This window comes from Aotus nancymaae, unplaced genomic scaffold, assembly GCF_030222135.1.
Source record: "Aotus nancymaae isolate 86718 unplaced genomic scaffold, 86718_ANA_hifiasm-v0.15.2.pri h1tg000089l, whole genome shotgun sequence".
Classification (NCBI taxonomy): Eukaryota; Metazoa; Chordata; class Mammalia; order Primates; family Aotidae; genus Aotus; species Aotus nancymaae.
In genome coordinates this window covers 16,542,019-16,560,098 of record NW_026988504.1, presented here as the reverse complement: position 1 = coordinate 16,560,098, position 18,080 = coordinate 16,542,019, and the positions used below count along the sequence as shown (strand labels likewise).

General features: G+C 51.3%; 1 protein-coding gene across 2 annotated transcripts in view; it reads right to left on the bottom strand.

Moving 5' to 3' along the window:
- The window catches only part of CACNG4 (calcium voltage-gated channel auxiliary subunit gamma 4), a 60,573-nt gene that overhangs the window by 35,084 nt on the left and 7,409 nt on the right, over positions 1-18,080 (bottom strand). The window contains exon 1 of one of the 2 annotated variants that reach the window (XM_064369217.1): positions 10,895-11,048. The exons of the other annotated variant lie outside the window; for it this stretch is intronic. Coding sequence (XP_064225287.1) covers positions 10,895-10,979 — 85 coding nt within the window. The 5' untranslated portion in view covers positions 10,980-11,048. Of the gene's footprint in view, positions 1-10,894; positions 11,049-18,080 lie in introns of those variants that run through there. 2 annotated transcript variants of the gene reach the window in all.

The following is an 18,080-nucleotide window of genomic DNA, read 5'->3' as shown; positions in this document are numbered from 1 at the left end:
GCAGAGTTCTAGGATGGCCTGCAAGACACTCACCCCCTGCTGTGCACCCTGTATCACGCCTTCCCCTTGAGTGTTGGGGGAACCTATGAATACAACCATTCAATTATGTAACATAAGATGTAATCCGCTGTGGCAGATTGGAGGCGAAGAAGTCAGACATGTTCCTGCTGGCCTGGAAGAAAGCAAATAGCCATGCAGTGAACTGCCGAGGGGGCCATGTGGTAAGGACTGTGGGTGGCCCCCAGGAGCTGAGAAGTCCTGGCTGATGGCTAGCAAGAGAATGGCAGCCTTTGCTCATAACCACAACCGGGTGAATTCTGCCAACAACCAGTGAGCATGCAAGAGGTCCCCAGGCTAGGAAAGGAAAGCCGCCCGGCCACTATCTTGACTGCATCCTTGGAGACCTAAGCAGTGGATGGGGCTAAGTGTGTCCAGACTCCCAGTCCACAGAGACTGGGAGATAATAAATCTATGTCATTTTCAGCCACTAAGTTTTAGCAACCTGTTAAGAAGCACAGAGAAAATGACTGTATTTCTCACCCGAAGTCATTCATTTTGCCTTCAGGACCCCAGTCCAGCCTCGAAAACAGTCACTGACCCAGAAAGAAGTAAAAAATTTCCATGACGCTTTGACAACAGTGTTTCACCTAAGACTCAGTTTCCTCCACTGTCAACAGAGAGAGGAACAGTATATGTCGGGAGCTTGGTGGGAGGTTCAGGGAGGTGACACGTACATGTTCTTAGCCTACAAAGTGAGTTCTCAACATACCGTTGCTAACAAAATCACCTTTATTTGAGGCTACCCCCTCTTGGAGAGCAGCACGGGAAACACTTCAGAAGCATGGTTAATTTGGCAGTTATTTGCAAGGCTGAATGCATTTCTTTCTGTTGATTTTCTGGGGCCGCCGTGACAATGCACCACAAACTTGGTGGCTTAAAACCACAGAGGTTTATTCTCGAATGGTTCTGGGGGCAAGAAGGCCAACATCAAGGCGTCAGTGGGGCCATGCTCCTTCTGAAGGATCTAGGGAAGGACCTGCCCTGTGTCCTTCTCTTAGCTCCTGATGGGCATTCCCCAGCTTGTAGCTGCATTGCTGCGATCTCTGCCTCCATCTTCCGTGGCCTTCTCCCTCTGTGTCTCTTCTCCTGTTTTCATAAGGACCCAGTCTATTGAATGAGGGTCTATTCTAATGGAGTACGATCTCATCTTAACTTCATGACATCCAGAAAGACTCTATTTCCAAATAAGGTTGCATTCACGGGTCCCCGGAGTTAGGGCTTCAATGTATCTTTTTAAGGGACACAGTTCCATCCATAATTCTCCCTGATGCGAAAGATGTTGGGAATAAAAAGCTCTTAGCAGTTTCTGTTTCTTTTCTCATCTAACTCCCTTGCCTTTTTTTTGGAGACAGAGTCTTGCTCTGTTGCCCAGGCTGGAGTGCAGTGGCATGATCTTGGCTCACTGCAACCTCCACCTCCTGGATTCAAGCGATTCTCCTGCCTCAGCATCCTCAGTAGCTGGGATTACAGTCACCTACCACCATGATCAGCTAATTTTGTTGTATTTTTAGCAGAGATGGTTTCACCATGTTGGTCAGGCTGGTCTTGAATTCCTGGCCTCAAGTGATCCACCCACCTCGGCTTCCCAAAGTGCTGAGATCACAGCTGTGAGCCACCGTGCCCAGCCTCCCTTGCCTTTTCAATGCCTTACATATGATAGAACTACAAATGGGAAGCCCCCACCAAGAAATTTCAGGAAGATTCTGGTCTAAAAGAGGTGAAGAGACTCCTCTGACATCCCATGTCTCCTCAGAGCCTCTGGAGAGCAGCGGAGACCACAAGCTGCTTGGTGCTATCCGACCGGTGTGAGATGTGAGGGCTGGATGGATTACTGAGGTGGGGTGAGGCGAGGGGGCATGTGACCGGGATGGGCAGGGAGACCCTGCAGGAAGCCAGGCAGACATGCGAAGCCAAGAGGCAGATGCAGCAACATCCCTCACCATGGAGCTGGATTTCCAAGAAAAACAGAAACTCTGCTTCCTCACTTCAAAGAAAAGCTGGTTCTGCAGATCCGAGGGCCTTCTCCTCCCCTGCTTGCCGGTGGCTGTTTGAGGAGATGAGATGCATGCACACAATGGCTCTGATGACCAGACTGGCCGTGTCACAGGACACGCTGGAGCAGAGAGCACTGAGCCATGACGTGTGTGCTCAGGGGTCTTCCCGCCATAGCAACAGGACAGGATGGGCTGCAGGCAGATGGAGCTGCAGATCTCAGAATGTGGCCTCGTTTGGAAATAAAGTCATTACAGATGTACTGCAGTTAAGGATGATGTCATTAGGGTAGACCCTAATCCAGTATGACCGATGTTCTTGTAAAAAGAGAAATTTGGACAGAGACACATGCACCCAGGGAAAAACACCATGTGAAGAGAAGGCGGAGATGAAGGTGATGCTTCTACAAAGCCAAGGGACACCAAAGATTGCCAGCAACCGCTGGAAGCTAGATTCTCACGGCCTTCAGAAGGAACCAATTCTCTCTGATGGCCTTCAGAAGGAACCAATCCTGCCGACACCCTGATCTTGAACTTCCAGCCTCCAGAACCGGGAGACAATAAGCTTGTGTTGTTTAAGCCTAGCAGCCCCGGCAAACTAATACAGTGTGTGGAGTCTGCCACCTAGCACAGTTTTGAAGTTCATTCATGTTGGAGCACATCTCATCACTGTGTTTTGGGTTCTCCAGGGCTTAGTACTGGGGTGGTGACAGCTGGTGGTTTCCAGACAGTAAGCAGGCGGGAATTTTTCTCCCAGCCAGCACTGCAGGATGGAGGCATGGCTGGGGTGGGAAGGGCCACTGGCCTGCATAGTCCTTCCAGAAACAGAGCTGAGGAAGCCTCAGTGATGAGCTCTGTTTCTCCCCTTACATTCACATCTGCAGGATCCTGGGGTGCAGAGCGACCGTGTATCCTGCTAAGAAACAGATGCCAACCTGCATAGCTCCTCTCACAACTCCAAGGAAGTTTGAGGCTCCCGCCCTGCACCTAGAAGGTGAGGGTCTCCCTAGGGCTTCCCAGCACAAGAGCCAGTACAGCGTGGAGGTTAGGGACATGGTGACCGAAGCCAGACTGCCTGGGTTCAAATCCCAGCCCCAGCGCTGCCACTTACATACCCCGCCACTTAAGGGAGTTACTGTAACTCACTGTGCCTCTGTTTCCTCCTCTGTAAACTGGGGATAGTTAAATACTGAAGACATTAGTTAAGCGCAAGCCTCGTACAATGTGCTCCAACCAATCTGTGCCCTCCCCGTGAAGCTGGACTTATCAGCCTCACTGACATGCCTGCTGCCCCTCCTGCGTGTCCTGTCTTGCTCAGTGAAGTCACCCTGTCCCCCCATAATGGGTTCTCATTCTTATATCCAGTCTATTTCCAAAGCAGATCTCAAATCCACCGTCTCCTCCATTCTACTATCCTAACTCAGGACTCATCCCCTAGGGCTGAATTTTCCAGTGTTTCCCTAACAAGTGCCCCCGCCTCTAGCCTTGCTCCCTCCACTCCGTCCGGCACAGGAGAAGCCACATGAGCGCTCCAGACACACAGCAGCTCTGAATGTCCCTGGGTGAGACCCTCAACCCGCACGGCTGGGCCAGGAGGGCCAGAGGCAGGCTCCTGAGCAGGTACGATGGAGCGAAGGGCCCTTTTGCTACTGGCCTCCTACCTCTGCGTCCCCAGCTTCTGGTCTCCTCCCATATGGGGCTTTCTGTTTCAATAGTACCAGATTTCTTAGGAATTCGGGAACATATCCTGTGTCCCGTGCATCCCAGGGGCTCGCTTAGGGCCAGGGGCCCCTGGTAGGCACTGGGTAACTATGGAATGCCCGGGAGTGGGCATGATGATTCCAGAACTGTACCTGCGCTCTGTCTGGAACCCTCTTCTCCTTTTTTTTCTTATTTATTTTAAAATAAATAAATATTTATTATTTATTAAAATTATATTTATTTATTTATAAATAAATAAGAAAAAAAGGAGAAGGGGCTGGAGTACAGTGGCATGATCTCGGCTCACTGCAACCTCCACCTCCCGGGTTCAGGCAATTCTCCTGCCTCAGCCTCCTGAGTAGCTGGGATTACAGGCACACTACCACGCGCGGCTAATTTTTATATTTTTAGTGGAGAAGGGGGTTTCACCATGTTGGTCAGTCTGGTCTCGAACTCCTGTCCTTGTGATTCACTGCCCTTGGCCTCCCAAAGTGCTGGGATTACAGGCGTAAGCCACCAAGCCCGGCCCTTTTTTTTTAAAAAAAAAAAAAAACAAACTTGTGTTCATCTTCCTTCACTGGCTCACATGACTTGCCATCTAGAAACTTCCCTGACCACATCCCTTGCCTCTGAGGACCTTCCTCTTCCCATTCTGTGTTACTGCCACTCCCTGGACTTGCACTTAATGCATTCCACACAGAGTTGTAACAGATGGCCACCCTCTGTCTCCCTTCTCCCACTGGACACTGATTTCTTTGAGGAACAGGACAAGATTCTACTTTTCACCTGGGTGCTCCATAAAATGTCTGCTGGATGAATGAAGAATGAATAGGAGAGTGCATGTGTGCATTCAGGAAGGAAGACGTGCACCTCTGTATATTTCTCTGCCTGGGGAACTCCTACACATTCTGCAAGACAAGAGTAATGTTGCCTCCTCTGGGAAGCCCCCCAGGACTTTCCCAGGCTGATAGAGGCCAAGCCTCCCTGGAATTGAGTGAAATAAGACAAATATTCTAACATCACAAGCCTCACTCCAACATTCCTTTTCTGTCTTGCTTTTTGTTTGCCTCTCTTGGACAATAGAATCATTACTGAATGGCTGTCTGATTCCCTGCTGTGAAGAAGACTTTCCCTATCACTTCGAATGCTGCTTGATAAGTAGCAGACACCCAACAAATATTTGCTGAATGAATGAATGAATCTGTGAGTGCCCAGGACTCAGCCTGGGGTTTAGTTTTCAAATCCTCAATGAGCATTTTCTGTATTTGAATAGAGACTAAGAAAATGCAGATAGGGAGTTGGAAATAGATGAGGCAGGATGAGGGTGGGTGGTGGGAGCCCCCCAGGGCAGGGCACCAGGCAGTATTTCCTGATCACAGCTGCCCAGGCTGGGAAGGGACAGTCTCAGAGAAGCAAAGCCATCATTTGCCCTTGGGCCAGACCCTCCTCACCCAAAACATATCAGTCCCCTGGCACCCTTTGGTCTGGTCTTGTTGAGCTGGTGTGCTTGGCTCAGGGGAGCGTTTCCCCAAGGATGAGGTCAAGGCGAGCAGGAGGACACCAGGCTTGCTGTCAGCACAGACTCCCAGCCTGGTAACCCCGGGGGACCCTGGGGCGGGCTCAGGCTTGAGGTCAAACTCAGGCTTGAGTTCAAGTCAAACTCTGCCTCTGCTGCCTCGCCTTCTGGGTGAAGAACCCAGGGTGACAGAACCCACCTTCCTGTGGGGTTATGAAGATTCCATGAGACAGCGCAAGCAGATGGTGAGGCAGTAACAAGGGGGAGGCCATGTCATTCTGAACAGCTCCGAGTCTCAGAATCTGCAGATACAGGAAGATCTTTTTCCTCCAGGTGGTCAAACACTTCCCAAGAGGCTAGGTGCAAAAATCATTGCTGAATGAATTAATGAACTAGTCCCTAGAACGCAGCACAGGGCCGGGCACACACATTCCCGACAAGTATTTGCAGGACCGCCTAAGACTGAAGAAAACACAGGCCAGCAGCTGGGGATGAGTGGGGGCAGGGGGGCAGGCCACCTGGCAGTCGTTGTCACCCCAGACCCATATTTATTTGTTTTTGTTTTGAAACAGGGTCTTGCTCTGTGGCCCAGAGCTGGAGCGGAGTGGTGGCTCACTGCAGCCTCGAACTCCTGGCCTCAGGGAATCCTCCTATCTCAGCCTCCCATGTAGTTATGGCTGAAGGTGTGTACCACCATGTCCAGCTAATTATTATTACTTTTTTTAGAAATGGAGTCTCACTATGTTGCCCAGCCTGGTGTTGAACTCCTGGCCTCTAGCGATCCTCCTGCCTTAGCTTCCCAAAGTGCTGGAATTACAGGTTCAAGCCACTGCAACTGGCTATTATTTTAAATTTTTATTGGAGATAATCTGCAGAGAGAATAATCCTAAGAGTTCAGCTCAATGAACATCGTTCACACACCTTGCACCCTCCCAGACAACAGCCCACAAAGGCAGCCCTCTGTTGAGCTCTGCTGCCTTGCTTTAGTTTTGCCTGCGTTTGAACAGAAAATGAATGGAAGCACACAGTGTGATCAGCCTGTTTTTCTATCTGCTTTGTGCGAGCTGGGAGTCACCACATGAATGCCAACAATCTGAATCTGGGTGTGAAAGTGTGCTAGCGGGTGCCAGGCCTTGCAAAACATGGGTTCCAGGGCTTTGAAGTGCATGGTTAATGTCTTCTTAAAGGAGCTGTCTCGAGCAGAACGATTTTCACCTTCTTTGCGGAGAATGCCCCATCTGAAGAGCCGCCTTCAGTCTGACAGCAGAATCCTTTCTCTCTAGGCAGCATGAGTCAGACCTGGGGCCCAGCATCGTGTGTAGTTCTGGTCACGACGCTGTGCCCACCTCCTCTGAGAGGCCTGCTGTGGCAGCCCGGCCCACAGCCAGCAACTGGCAACCTCGGGGATGCACTTGAGGGGTGGGTCCTGCTCTCTTCCCATCCAACCTCCTCCTCCAGCCTTGGTAGCCTGTACTATGGCTCCAGATTCCTGGAGTCATCGTGGGTTATTTAGGATATTCGCAGGACACGGAGTCACCCCACAACCTCGCCTCTTCCCCAACGTGCAGCCGACACACGACTGTTTTTAGCATGGGGCCGGGAAAGAGCTCTTCAGGGGCTTTGGGGCTCGAGACCTGGGTGCAGGTGCTGTGGGTGTCACAGGCTGGTGAGTCTCCCACAAGGAGTGTGTCATCCATGCTGGAAGTGAACTCTGCAAAGTGCCTGCACGGAGGAGATTTTCAGTGTCATAGTTACTGCTGTCACCAACTGGGAGGAAGTATAGTCAAATGAACAGGATGGAACCCAAAGCCAGACAGCCTGGGGTTCAGTTCTGACTTCCCTACTTGTCGACTCTGGGGCCTTGAGCAAGTTACTTCACTTCCCCGTGCCTCAGTTTCCACATCTGTACCATGGAAGTAGTGCTGGCACCTGCTTCACAGGCTGGCTGAGGACTAAGCAAGTCAATCCATATGAAGTCACAGGGCAATCCCTGGAACCTCATAGGAACCACAGAAGAGTTTGCTCTCACAGTCAGGTATGGTGGCTCATGCCTGTAAATCCAGCTACTTGGGAGGTTGAGGCAGGAGGATCGCTTGAGCCCAGGAGTTTGAAGCCAGCCTGGGCAACAGAGCAAGATCCTGTCTCTATAAAAAAAATAAAAATTAGATGGGTGTGGTGGTGCATGCCTGCAGTCCCAGCTACTTAAGAGGTTGAGGTGAGAGGATTGCTTGAGCCCAGGAATTCAAGGCTGCAGTGAGCTATAATCCCACCACTATACTCCAGCCTGCATGACAGAGTGAGACCCTATCTCTAAAAATAATTTTTTATTCTAAGGGTTAGCTCTCTTTCTGCAATAATACACCTGAAACCTGATTAAATCATAGTTGATTAAGAAATTAATTAGTATGAAACTATAGCTGTGACAAAGACAAATTGAGATAACATATGGAAAGTTCTAGAGATAATACATAATATGCTTGGTGCACAGCGAGGGCTCAGTAGGCATTTGTTCTTATTTTTTAAACTATTTATAATTTTGGACTCTAAAACAGAGGAGTGAGCAGGAGACTGTCAAATGGATAAGCAGCTAGGGCGGAGGGGACCTTGCAGGCCTGGCCTGAGGACCTTCCTACTCTCGGGCAGCTCAATAGCCCACTGGTGACAAGCAGGGAGGGTCTCCTGTGGTTCTCTCGGCCCCAGCCCCTCCCACCCTGTCCCAGTGCTTTGCACAAAAGCTTATGTGTGTCAAGCCAGAAACAATCTGGAGAAAGCAACTAGGTTTCAAAACAAAACAAAAAACCAGGTAAATTTCCTTCCCTTTCCTCCAGAGATGGGTAGACCAAAGAAGGACCCCCCGAAAAAAAAACGCTTCCAAGAATATGAAGGGCTACTAAGGGCCGAAGATGATTGCTTTGTTTTCAGCTACAGGAAAGACTGAGCAAGAAGAAAGTTACAGACATGACTATTGGAGGTAGGAATTTCAATTAGAACTAAGGAATCATTTTCTAGTCCAAGTACTGGGAATCTCAGCTGGAGGATGCTGGACTTGACCTCACCATCTCCTCCCATACTGATTCCCTCACACTTCTGCCTTAACAGAAACTCTTGCTAAGAACTAAAGGTAACATTCTGAGCACCTGGCAACAAAGACCCAAGGGGAAGCTGGTATCTCTGCATTGATGGACATTTGAAGGGTCAACTAAATCACTGCCACAAAGATTGAGGGATGGTTTCAGGGGCGGGACAAGTCACAGTGGAAACTGCCTTCCCTCCAGTATTCACCATGCACAGACTTTTTTCTTTGTCTTTTCTTGTTCTTTCAGAGGAACCTCTGGAAGAAATGCAAAGATTTTGCTAAAGAATTTACACAAGGCTGGGTGTAGTGGCTCACACCTGTAATCCCAGCACTTTGGGAGGCTGAGGTGTTCTCAAAAAAAAAAAAAAAAAAAAAAAAGAAAGAGAAAGAATTTACACAAAGGGAATTGGCAATGGAAAATTTTCAAGACAGAAGAATCTTTTATTTTAAAGAGTTTGAAGATTTTTGGTGCAATGAAGCCTGCTTAAGCTTGCCACAGGGCAATTTCCTAAGGGGGCTAAAATAAAAAAAAAGCAACCATCTTATGTTCAAATTTCACTGGATTCACATTTTAAGAAATCTTGAGCCGTCTGACTTAGGCAGAAAAATTCTCCCTGGGGGGGCCTCTCCCGATACAGCTTTCCTATTAAGTGCTTAGGTTTACATATGTGATAAAGGTTTCTAAGAGCATAATCTGGGTCTGATTTCCTTCTCACTTACTTTTCATGGTCAGTTTTGGTACTTTTATTGTAAGAGATGGATTTCTAGGGATGGAAGCCCAATGTGGATATTGTGCCTACAGGAAATAAAGATTCAATTGTGGTTGGCTCACAAAGGCTTTGATCCAGGAATCAATTGGGTTATAAGTCAGAAGTGGCCAGTAATAAAATGCTGGCAAGAAGTCACTGGGCGTGGTGCCTGGGAGTGCGTTCCTGGATGTATTTAAGAATAAAGAGAACAAACAGCAGCAGTGCTGAGTTTGCGTACACACATGTCTGAGACTGGGCTTGGTATGCTATTTTTTTTCTTTCTTTTTCTTGACAAGCAATGGTTTTGGAGCTATTTTCTTTTCTTTTTTTTTTTTTTTTTTGAGATGGAGTCTCCCTCTGTCACTCCAGCTGGAGTGCAATGGTGCGATCTCGGCTCACTGCAACCTCCACCTCCCAGGTTCAAGCGATTCTCCTGCCTTAGCCTCCCGAATAGCTAGGACTACAGGCATGCGCCACTGTGCCTGGCCAATTTTTGTATTTTTAGTAGAGACAGAGTTTCACCATGTTGGCCAGTCTGGTCTTGAACTCCTGACCTCAAGTAATCCACCCGCCCTGGCCTCCAAAATGCTGGGATTACAGGTGTGAGCCACCACACCTGGCTGGTATGCTTTTCATCTAAATATCAGGTTTTAATTTTTTCCTGTCTGCATCATAGAAATTTGAAAAAAGATAGAAGGAGATCAAATAAGTCACTGCTCATTCCCATGACCATCGGTTTAACATTTTGGTGAATTTCCTTTAGATATTTTTTCCCAGCTTAATAAAGCAGCCATTGGCACAGTCACATCTATTTCGTACCCGAGGATCTTCAAAGGTTCCACATCTGTGGGTTTTTGGCTCACTCAATTTGCTATTTAATAGAATTCTCTTTATGTTTAATAACCCTCCTAATAATCACAGAGTTAAAATAATACATTTTTATCTAGGAAATGCTTCAAGAACTTTCAAAAGACTGCCTTGAACAGGAAGCAAGAGAGGGCTTGCGTGCTTTACAAAGATGGCAGACTCAAAGGGAAAAGGGGAGAATTAATTAGAAATACAAAGAAGAAAGAATGGAGAGAAAGAGGGAAGGCGGGGAGGGAAGGAGGCACTGGGGAATGGGGAAAAGTGGGTTTGGGTTGGAACTTCTCTCCATCCCTTCATCCCTCCATCCTTCCAACTCCACAGAAACCTGGGGGCGGGTGAAGCAGGGAGGACTCAGGGATAGAAAGAAGATGAAGGCAGGGAGGAGGAAGGATGGGGAGGAGAGAGGAGGAATGGAAGATGCAGGGAGGGAAGAAGGAGGAAGAAAGAATAAAGAGAGGAAGGAAAGAGGGAGGATGGAGGGAAGGAAAGAGGGAGGATAGAGGAAAGCTGGAAGAGGAAGTTGGAGGGAGGAGTGTGGAGGTTCGAGGGAGGGATGGAGGTGGGAAGGATGGAGGGATGGAGAGACGTTGGAGGGAGGGGAGAAAGGAGGGAGGAAAGAGGTAAGACAGAGGGAGGAAGGAGGGAAGGACAGGTATTATTTGCCAATTTGACAGCTGAGAAAGGGAAGATGGGGAAAAGGGACCCCGGGTTGGCCAGGTGGGTGTGCTGACCTTAAGAAGGAGCCTTGAGACACATCAGAAACCGCCAGGGCCAGGAAAGAGGGGCTGGCTGGAGAGAGGGTGACGAGCAGGCCTGCAGCCAGCAGAGCACTCCCCCAGAGACTGAACCTCAAGGCCACAGGCCACAGGTGGCCACCAAGGTAGAAGACGGGAGATCCTCCAAATGGTTAAGCAAGTGAGGACTGTCCGCTCACCAGGCATCTGGCCTTGACTCACACTCAGGAATCCACCGGCAGAAAGACAAGCAAAGCCATTTTTCATGCAAGAGGAGTTGGACATCAGGAAAAATCAGAGCCCCTTTGTATGACATGCCAAACTGCTGAAGCGAGAAAATGTCTCGGGCGAAGGCTCAGATGCGAGGCAGGGACAGCGTGCTCGCCCTGGGGAACCTGGGCCGTCAATGTGCGCTTGTTATCGGGCTTTTCAGAGCTGAGGGCCGGAAGCAATCTCGGGGCATCCCTCCCCCACCGCAAGTTAATGATGAGCTGGTGACACGGCCTTGGCCGGACTGTCCGGCCCCTGGAAGGGAGCCTGGGTGTCCTGAAATGTCCTCAGGGAGTCTTTGGGGATCTGTGTCCTTTTTCTTCCCTGTGCTTTGGTGTGTCAGGGAGGGGTGAAGTGGGCAGGAGGAGCCCTGGAAATTAGGAACCAAAGCCCCGCTTCCTTCAAGACCCATCTTCATTCTGTGTCTCCTTCCCTGTCCCCATGTGACATGTATTTTTTGGGTTAGCAGATGAGAAGAACTACCATGCACTGAACACACGTTCTGCCAGCTCTAAAGCAAGCACTTAGATACTTTATCGTGACTCCTGCCAGCCACTGTGCAGAGCAGGTATTGCTAACAACCCCATTTTGCAGAGAAAGCAACTGAGGCTCAAAGCAGGTGCAATGACTGGCTTAAAGCCCCACAGCTAGTAGGAGGAAAACTCTGGATTCAAACTCCGACTCACTCTGGGATCTGGGCCCTTTACCACCATGGCCTATCTCCTCTCCAAGACACCAAGCATAAGAGTGTTTATTTCAAGTCTATGGTGAGACAGATGTATGAGGAGCCCTGTGCGTATTTTTCATCTGATTCTCCTGACAAGCTATGGGACAGGCCTCCTTAGGGCACCTGGGAGGAGCCCCTGGCATCTAGGACATGTTCTGGTGCCCTCTCCACATCGTGCCCTGTGTGATGTCTTTCCTATTGCTGGTGCCCCAGTGTTGCCAGAACAAGAGGGTAAGTACCCTGGGGGTTTCTGTGCCCACAATGCTCAGCCCGAAGCCAGGCACTCAGCAGGTCCCCCACAAACACTTGAGGACGACAGAGTTTTAAGTAACTCTGCTCTCCAAGGCAGCCCCCGGCCCTGCAGGTGCATGTGGCAGCTCTCAGAAAAAACAAGAGAGAGGTGGGGTCTGCGTCCACACTCAGCTCTGCTCCCCGCCCCATGCAATCGCATTTAACTGTTCTGATCGTCCGACGAGATGGCAGAGGGGAGGTCTACCGTTATATCCCCACTGTACAGATGAGAAGATAACAGAGGCCCAGGGGGGCTGAGGAATCTGCCCAAGGTCACAGAGCGAACACAGGGCCGAACAGGATTCAATTGCAGGTCTCATGGATACCCCGCCCCCAACCCACTGTCCTATATACCATCACACAGACGTAGTTCAGATGTCATTTTCGACTCCCTTCTGCACAGGAAGCTCCTGGAGAGTCAGAGAGTGGGGTGGGGCTGGATCCACGGGCTTCGGGGATCAGGGATAGAGCCTGACTTTATCACAGAGGGATGTGGTCTCACCGGAGGGTACTGAGCTGGGGAACGATGTGATCTGGTTGATATTTTTATAAGATCTTTCTGGCTGTGTGTGGAGAGCACAGAGAGTGACCAGTCAGGACTCTACAGCGGCATCCAGGCGAGAGATGACGGAGGGGGGAGTGCGCTGAGATAGAGAGAGGGGGACGGAAGGCAGGTGGTGGGCGTGTGCTGGAGGTGGAGCCCACGCCTGGGGAGGGCGTAAGGACCCAGAGGGGTGTCTCAGGAGAGGGGCTTCTGTCTCTGCTGGGTGCGGAGCAGGCTCTTGGCAGCATTTGCTGGATGGATGAACTGGTGACTGAGTGGGCTGGAGAGGGAGGGGGCGGTGTTGTCCAAAGCGAGACCACAGTGGCCGGCGGGCACAGCCGATGTGTGAGGTTTGCCACCAGCAGGCTCCTCCTTGCCAAGGTGTCAGAGGGAAAAGATGCCACGGTCAACAGTGTTTCCAGGAAAATGAGCCTGAAGTCACTGTCCTCTGTGGTGCCTCTGTGGGGACACGGCCACTGTGATTCTCAGCACTTTTGCAAATATTCTCTGCTAGGATATTCACAGAACCCTGGGGGCAGGGTGGGGTAGGGAGGACTCGGGGATAGAAAGAAGATGAAGGCAGGGAGGAGGAGAACGGGGAGGAGAAAGGAGGAATGGAAGATGCAGGGAGGGAGGGAGGGAGGAGGAAGAAAGAATAGAGGAAGGAGGGAGGGAGGATGGAGGGGAGGAAAGAAGGAGGATGAGGGATGAGAGAGGAAAGCTGGGAGAGGAAGTTGGAGGGAGGAGGGTGGAGGGAGGAGGGAGGGGAGGACGAAGGGAGGAAAGAGGAAAGACAGAGGGAGGAGGGAAGGGAGGACAGGTATTATTTGCCAATTTGACAGCCGAGCAAACCGAGGCTCTAGGAGTTGAGGGACAAGCCAAAGACTGTCCAGATGGCTAGTGGTGGAGTCAGGAGAAGGCCACAGTCCCCTGACTCTAATCCTGATGGTTTTCACTCTGGTCCCTTGTCCTCCTTTCCCCTGGCCCTCACCCTGAGACACTGGGGAGTTCACAGCTGCAGCCTGGTGCCTGAGGCAGCAGGGCTCTTGGCAGGTGTCGGTCAGTGACAGTGGGATGCGCAGGTCGGCCTCAACCCCACCAGCGCTGTCTCTGTTCCTGAGCACCAATCTGGGCACTCAGTTCCCATCCCCGAGGCTACCGGAAGTTCCCCAGTTCCTCTCTGCCTCCCTGGGGCCAGGCTGGGGCACTTGGCAAAGTCACTGAGCCAGAAAACGTGATGTTGGGAACACACCCCTGGGTGGCTGCCACCCCCAGCCCGGGCACAGCCTGCATGCCAGGCCCTCTTTCAGCTCCCAACTGAGAGCCTCAGCCTCTGATTCTGCAGTTCACAGGAGCCTTTCAGAGCCACCTTGCCTGAGAGGTGAGGAGATCACACCGTGGCCTCCACTGGGGAGGCTCAGCTTCTCCCATTCCTGAACTCCAGAGGGCTGACCTGGGGCAGCTTACAAAGTTTGGGTAACTTTGTCTTCTGGGAAAAATTCCAAGGGTCAAGAAACATGGAAATAGAAAGTGATGATATGTTTTGAACATCTACAAGGTACCAGGCACGAGAAGGGGTCTTTTCCATGTTTTTCTCATATGACTTCACCACAACCCCAGAGTTGATTCTATGATGCCCCTAACTTAGCAACGAAGGAACTGGACTTCAGAGAGTTTAGGTAATTTGTCTGAAGACACACAGCTGACAAGTTTTGGAGTCTGAACTCAAACCCAGGGCCACGTGGCTTCAGTGCTGGCTGTCTGACGCCGCTGCTTCCGTGTGGACTAATGCAGGGGAGGAGAGGGTGAGCTGGAAGAAAGATCCAGCCCCTCTGTGTCCCTGGGGCCAGGAGGTGACAGATGCTAGTGGCAGGTGAGCCAGGGAGACTGATGATTTTTAGTCATTTGGTTTTTCCCGGGCTCTGTCTGGAGCTGAGCTTGAGTCAAGAAACTGCCCTCTGCCTTTCCTTATTCTCTTTCAGAAATGGGGTGATGGCGGTGGAAGGAGAGGCAATTAAACAGCGATTCCCGACACCTCCGCCTCTGTGGGCTTGCCGTGGTAGCAGGGAGCAGGGTTGGATGTAGTGACAGCGGAGAGCTTGCTCTGGGTCTGTAGTCCTCAGAGGCATGGCATCGGGGTGGGGTGGAGGGAGGGCGTGGAGGCACAAGAGCAGCTCCAGTTAAAATCCAAAGCCCTTATAAGCTCACGCACCGTGAATCCAGCTGATGCTGCAGCTTCCACGTGGACTAATCGGGGAGGAAAGGGTTTGATTCAAGCCCAGGTCCAGACAGAGCCTGGGAAAAGCCTGCAGAGAGCCCGGGGCCTGTGGGGGCGGAAGTGTCTGCTTTGTAAAGACCGGGGTGCTTCACAGGAAGGGTCCCCTGTGCGTGGTGGAGGTTGGCAGCTCAGTTGTCACTGCCTCCGCCTCACCAGCTCACACCCAGGAGCCTCGAGGAACGCAGACAGCAGGGACTGCTCTGATTCCACCCAGAGGAATCCTAACGAGCACTCCGCGCGGGGCATCCAGGGCTATGTGCTGGGCACCTTCGCATTCACTGCCTCATTATCCATCATTTTCCAGATGTCAACGAGAACTCAGAGAGGTCATCTAACCTGCCCAAAGCTACACAGCTGCCTGAAAACTGGTGGTTTGAACTCTAGGGGTCCAACCCCAAAGCCTGGCCTCTTTCCCCTACCCCAGGCTGCCTTTTCAACAGAGTCCATTTTAATAGAATGCCCCTTGAAGAAGGGGGATCATTTCTTCTAGGCCTCTGTATCAGGAAGAGCTGGGCTTCTATTATGGAATACTCCCCTTTTATTGTATGCCCCCTGTGAACACACATCTGGCCATGCTCCTTTCTTTGTCCTGGTCCCCAGGACGCTCAGAGACAAAGCTTTGGCCTGCCTCGGCCCCCAGCTGGCCTCTGCAGCCGGTCCTGTGGACACTAGCTGGACGCAGCCATCACCTCATTTTCCTTCTTGATTTTCCCATCCCCCCTCCGGTTCCTCATCTTTTAATTTGTCTTGTCCCTTTCTTTCTTTTATGGTTGAAGGAGGAAGAAGTGAACAAACAGTAAAGTCACGGGATGTCATTTTTGCAGCTTTGACAAGTTTTTCATAAGAAGAAGCTGATATGCTAGAAAAAAAGTCCTTTGTCTGGTACCATGCCCTGCCTTGCAGTGCAGAAAAGAGGGTCTCATGCAGCACTTCCCAGAGTATCCTGGGGTATCACAGGGATGCAGAACAAGAATTGGGGGGCGGGGCGGGGTGTTGGGGGCAGATCCACGCAGGCCCTCCCTGGGGGTTAGAACCAGTTTGTTCCCTTTTTGAAGCTGTTTCCCAGGAGAGCAAGCACATGAGACCACTGGGGAGGGCTTCCTTGTTGAGGGGAGGCTGTCGTGGAGGGCAGCGCCGCCTCTCTGCGAGTGTGTGCAGGTGAACCTCAATGGAGGCCGGAGGCACAGAGGCCGCGGGAGCCAGTTTCCATCGGTGTTCTGCGCCTACTGCTGCTCCATGCTACGGTGTCTGTGTGTTGCTCCACCTTTGCCCAGGTGTGCACCCAAGGGGAGGTTACTCTGGGACAGAGCCCCAGCCAGGCAGCCCCACGGCCACTTTCTGCTCCTGAGCCACGTGACCTTGGGTAAGTCGCTCTGCCTCACCCATCTTGAACTTCCTGGGCTTGCACAGCCTAAGAACCAGGAAGCCTCAGTGGTTGGCAGCCCCAGGGTGGACATCTGCTGGGCATTGTGGGCAGGGTAAATATTATTATGAATAAAGGAGGGGCTGGCCCCTGAGGGGGTCGCCAGGTCATCCCATTAATAGGATCACTTCCCCCACTTGGGTTCCATGTGCTTCTTCTCTTTTTTCTTTTGAGATGGAGTCTCACTCTGTTGCCCAGGCTGGAGTGCAGTGGCACCATCTCAGCTCACTGCAACCTCTGCCTCCCAGGTTCAAGCAATTCTCCTGTCTCAGCCTCTTGAGTAGCTGGGACTATAGGTACACACCACAATGCCCATCTAACTTTTGTATTTTTAGTAGAGAAGGGGTTTCACCATGTTGGTCAGACTGGTCTCGAACTCCTGACCCTAGGAGATCCACCTGCCTAGGCATCCCAAAGTGCTGAGATTATAGGCATGAACCACTGTGCCTGGCCTTTTTGTTTATTTTTTTGAGATAGTCTCGCTCTGTCACACCATGCTGGAGTGCAGTGGTGGGATCTCAGCTCACTGCAACTTCTGCCTCCTAAGTTCAAGCGATTCCCCTGTCTCAGTCTCCTGAGTAGCTGAGATTATAGGCGCGCACCACCACGGCTGGCTAACTTTTGTATTTTTAGTAGAGACGGGGTTTCACCATGTTGGCCAGGCAGATCTCGAACTCCTGACCTCAGGTGATCTCCACACCTCGGCCTCCCAAAGTGATGGGATTATGGGCGTGAGACATCATGCCTGGTCCCATGTGCTTTCTCAAATGGAAGAGAAGTGACTGGGATTCCAGCTACCAGGAATCGTGCCTGCCCCCTCTGCCCTCTGTCCCTGCAGCCCTAAACAATGCTTCCCCTAGACTGGAGAGGTTCTCCACAGGGGCAATTTTGTCCTTCAGGGACATATGGCAAAGTCTGAGCCCATTTTTGGTCGCCACAGCTGGAGGAGGAGGAGTACTACTGGTTCCAGGGTAGGGAGGCCAGGGGTGCTGCTAAACGCTTTTGGCACACAGGACAGCTCCTGTAGCAGAGAATGATCCTGCCCCAGAGTCAGCAGTGCTACCGCTGGGAAACCCTGCCCTGCTCCGAGGGGCAGCCGATGCTGAGCCCATAACCCTTGGGGATCCTGAATTCCGCCCTACGGAACTGTCCAGCACTACTTCCGGCTGTGGGGTATCCGGTAGTAGTGTCAGAATCTGGCACCCCCATGGGCATGCCTTCGGCTTTCTTTCCCACAACTGCTCCTTCTTCCGTCTTTCCCTACTTGGCCATGGTGCCATCGCCTGGCCAGCTGCTGTGGCTCCAAATCTGGAAGGTTACCCTTCATTCCTCATCCCCTTTTCTGGGCCATCCCTCCACCTCTCCCACCTCTGCTGCTGCCACATGGCCCCAGGTCTCCAGTCTGCCGCAATCTCCAGATGAGTCTCCTGGTAGCCTCCCCTGACTTCTGGTATCTCCATCTCCAAATGGAGCTGGAAGGTCTGCTAAAAACATAGACCAGACTGGGCGCAGCGGCTCACGCCTGTAATCCCACCACTTTGGAACGCCAGGGTGGTTGGATCATGAGGTCAGGAGATCGAGACCATCCTGGCTAACATGGTGAAACCCCGTCTTTACTAAAAATAGAAAAAATTAGTCGGGCGTGGTGGTGGGCGCTTGTAGTCCCAGTGGCTGGAGAATGGCCTGAACCCGGGAGGCGGAGGTTGCAATGAGCCGAGATCGCACCACTGCACTCCAGCCTGGGTGACAGAGTGAGACTCCGTCTCAAAAAACATCCCAAAAACCAAAAAACAAAAACATAAACCAGACCACCGTACTTCCTTGTCCCAAGTTCTTCAATGGCACCGATCTCA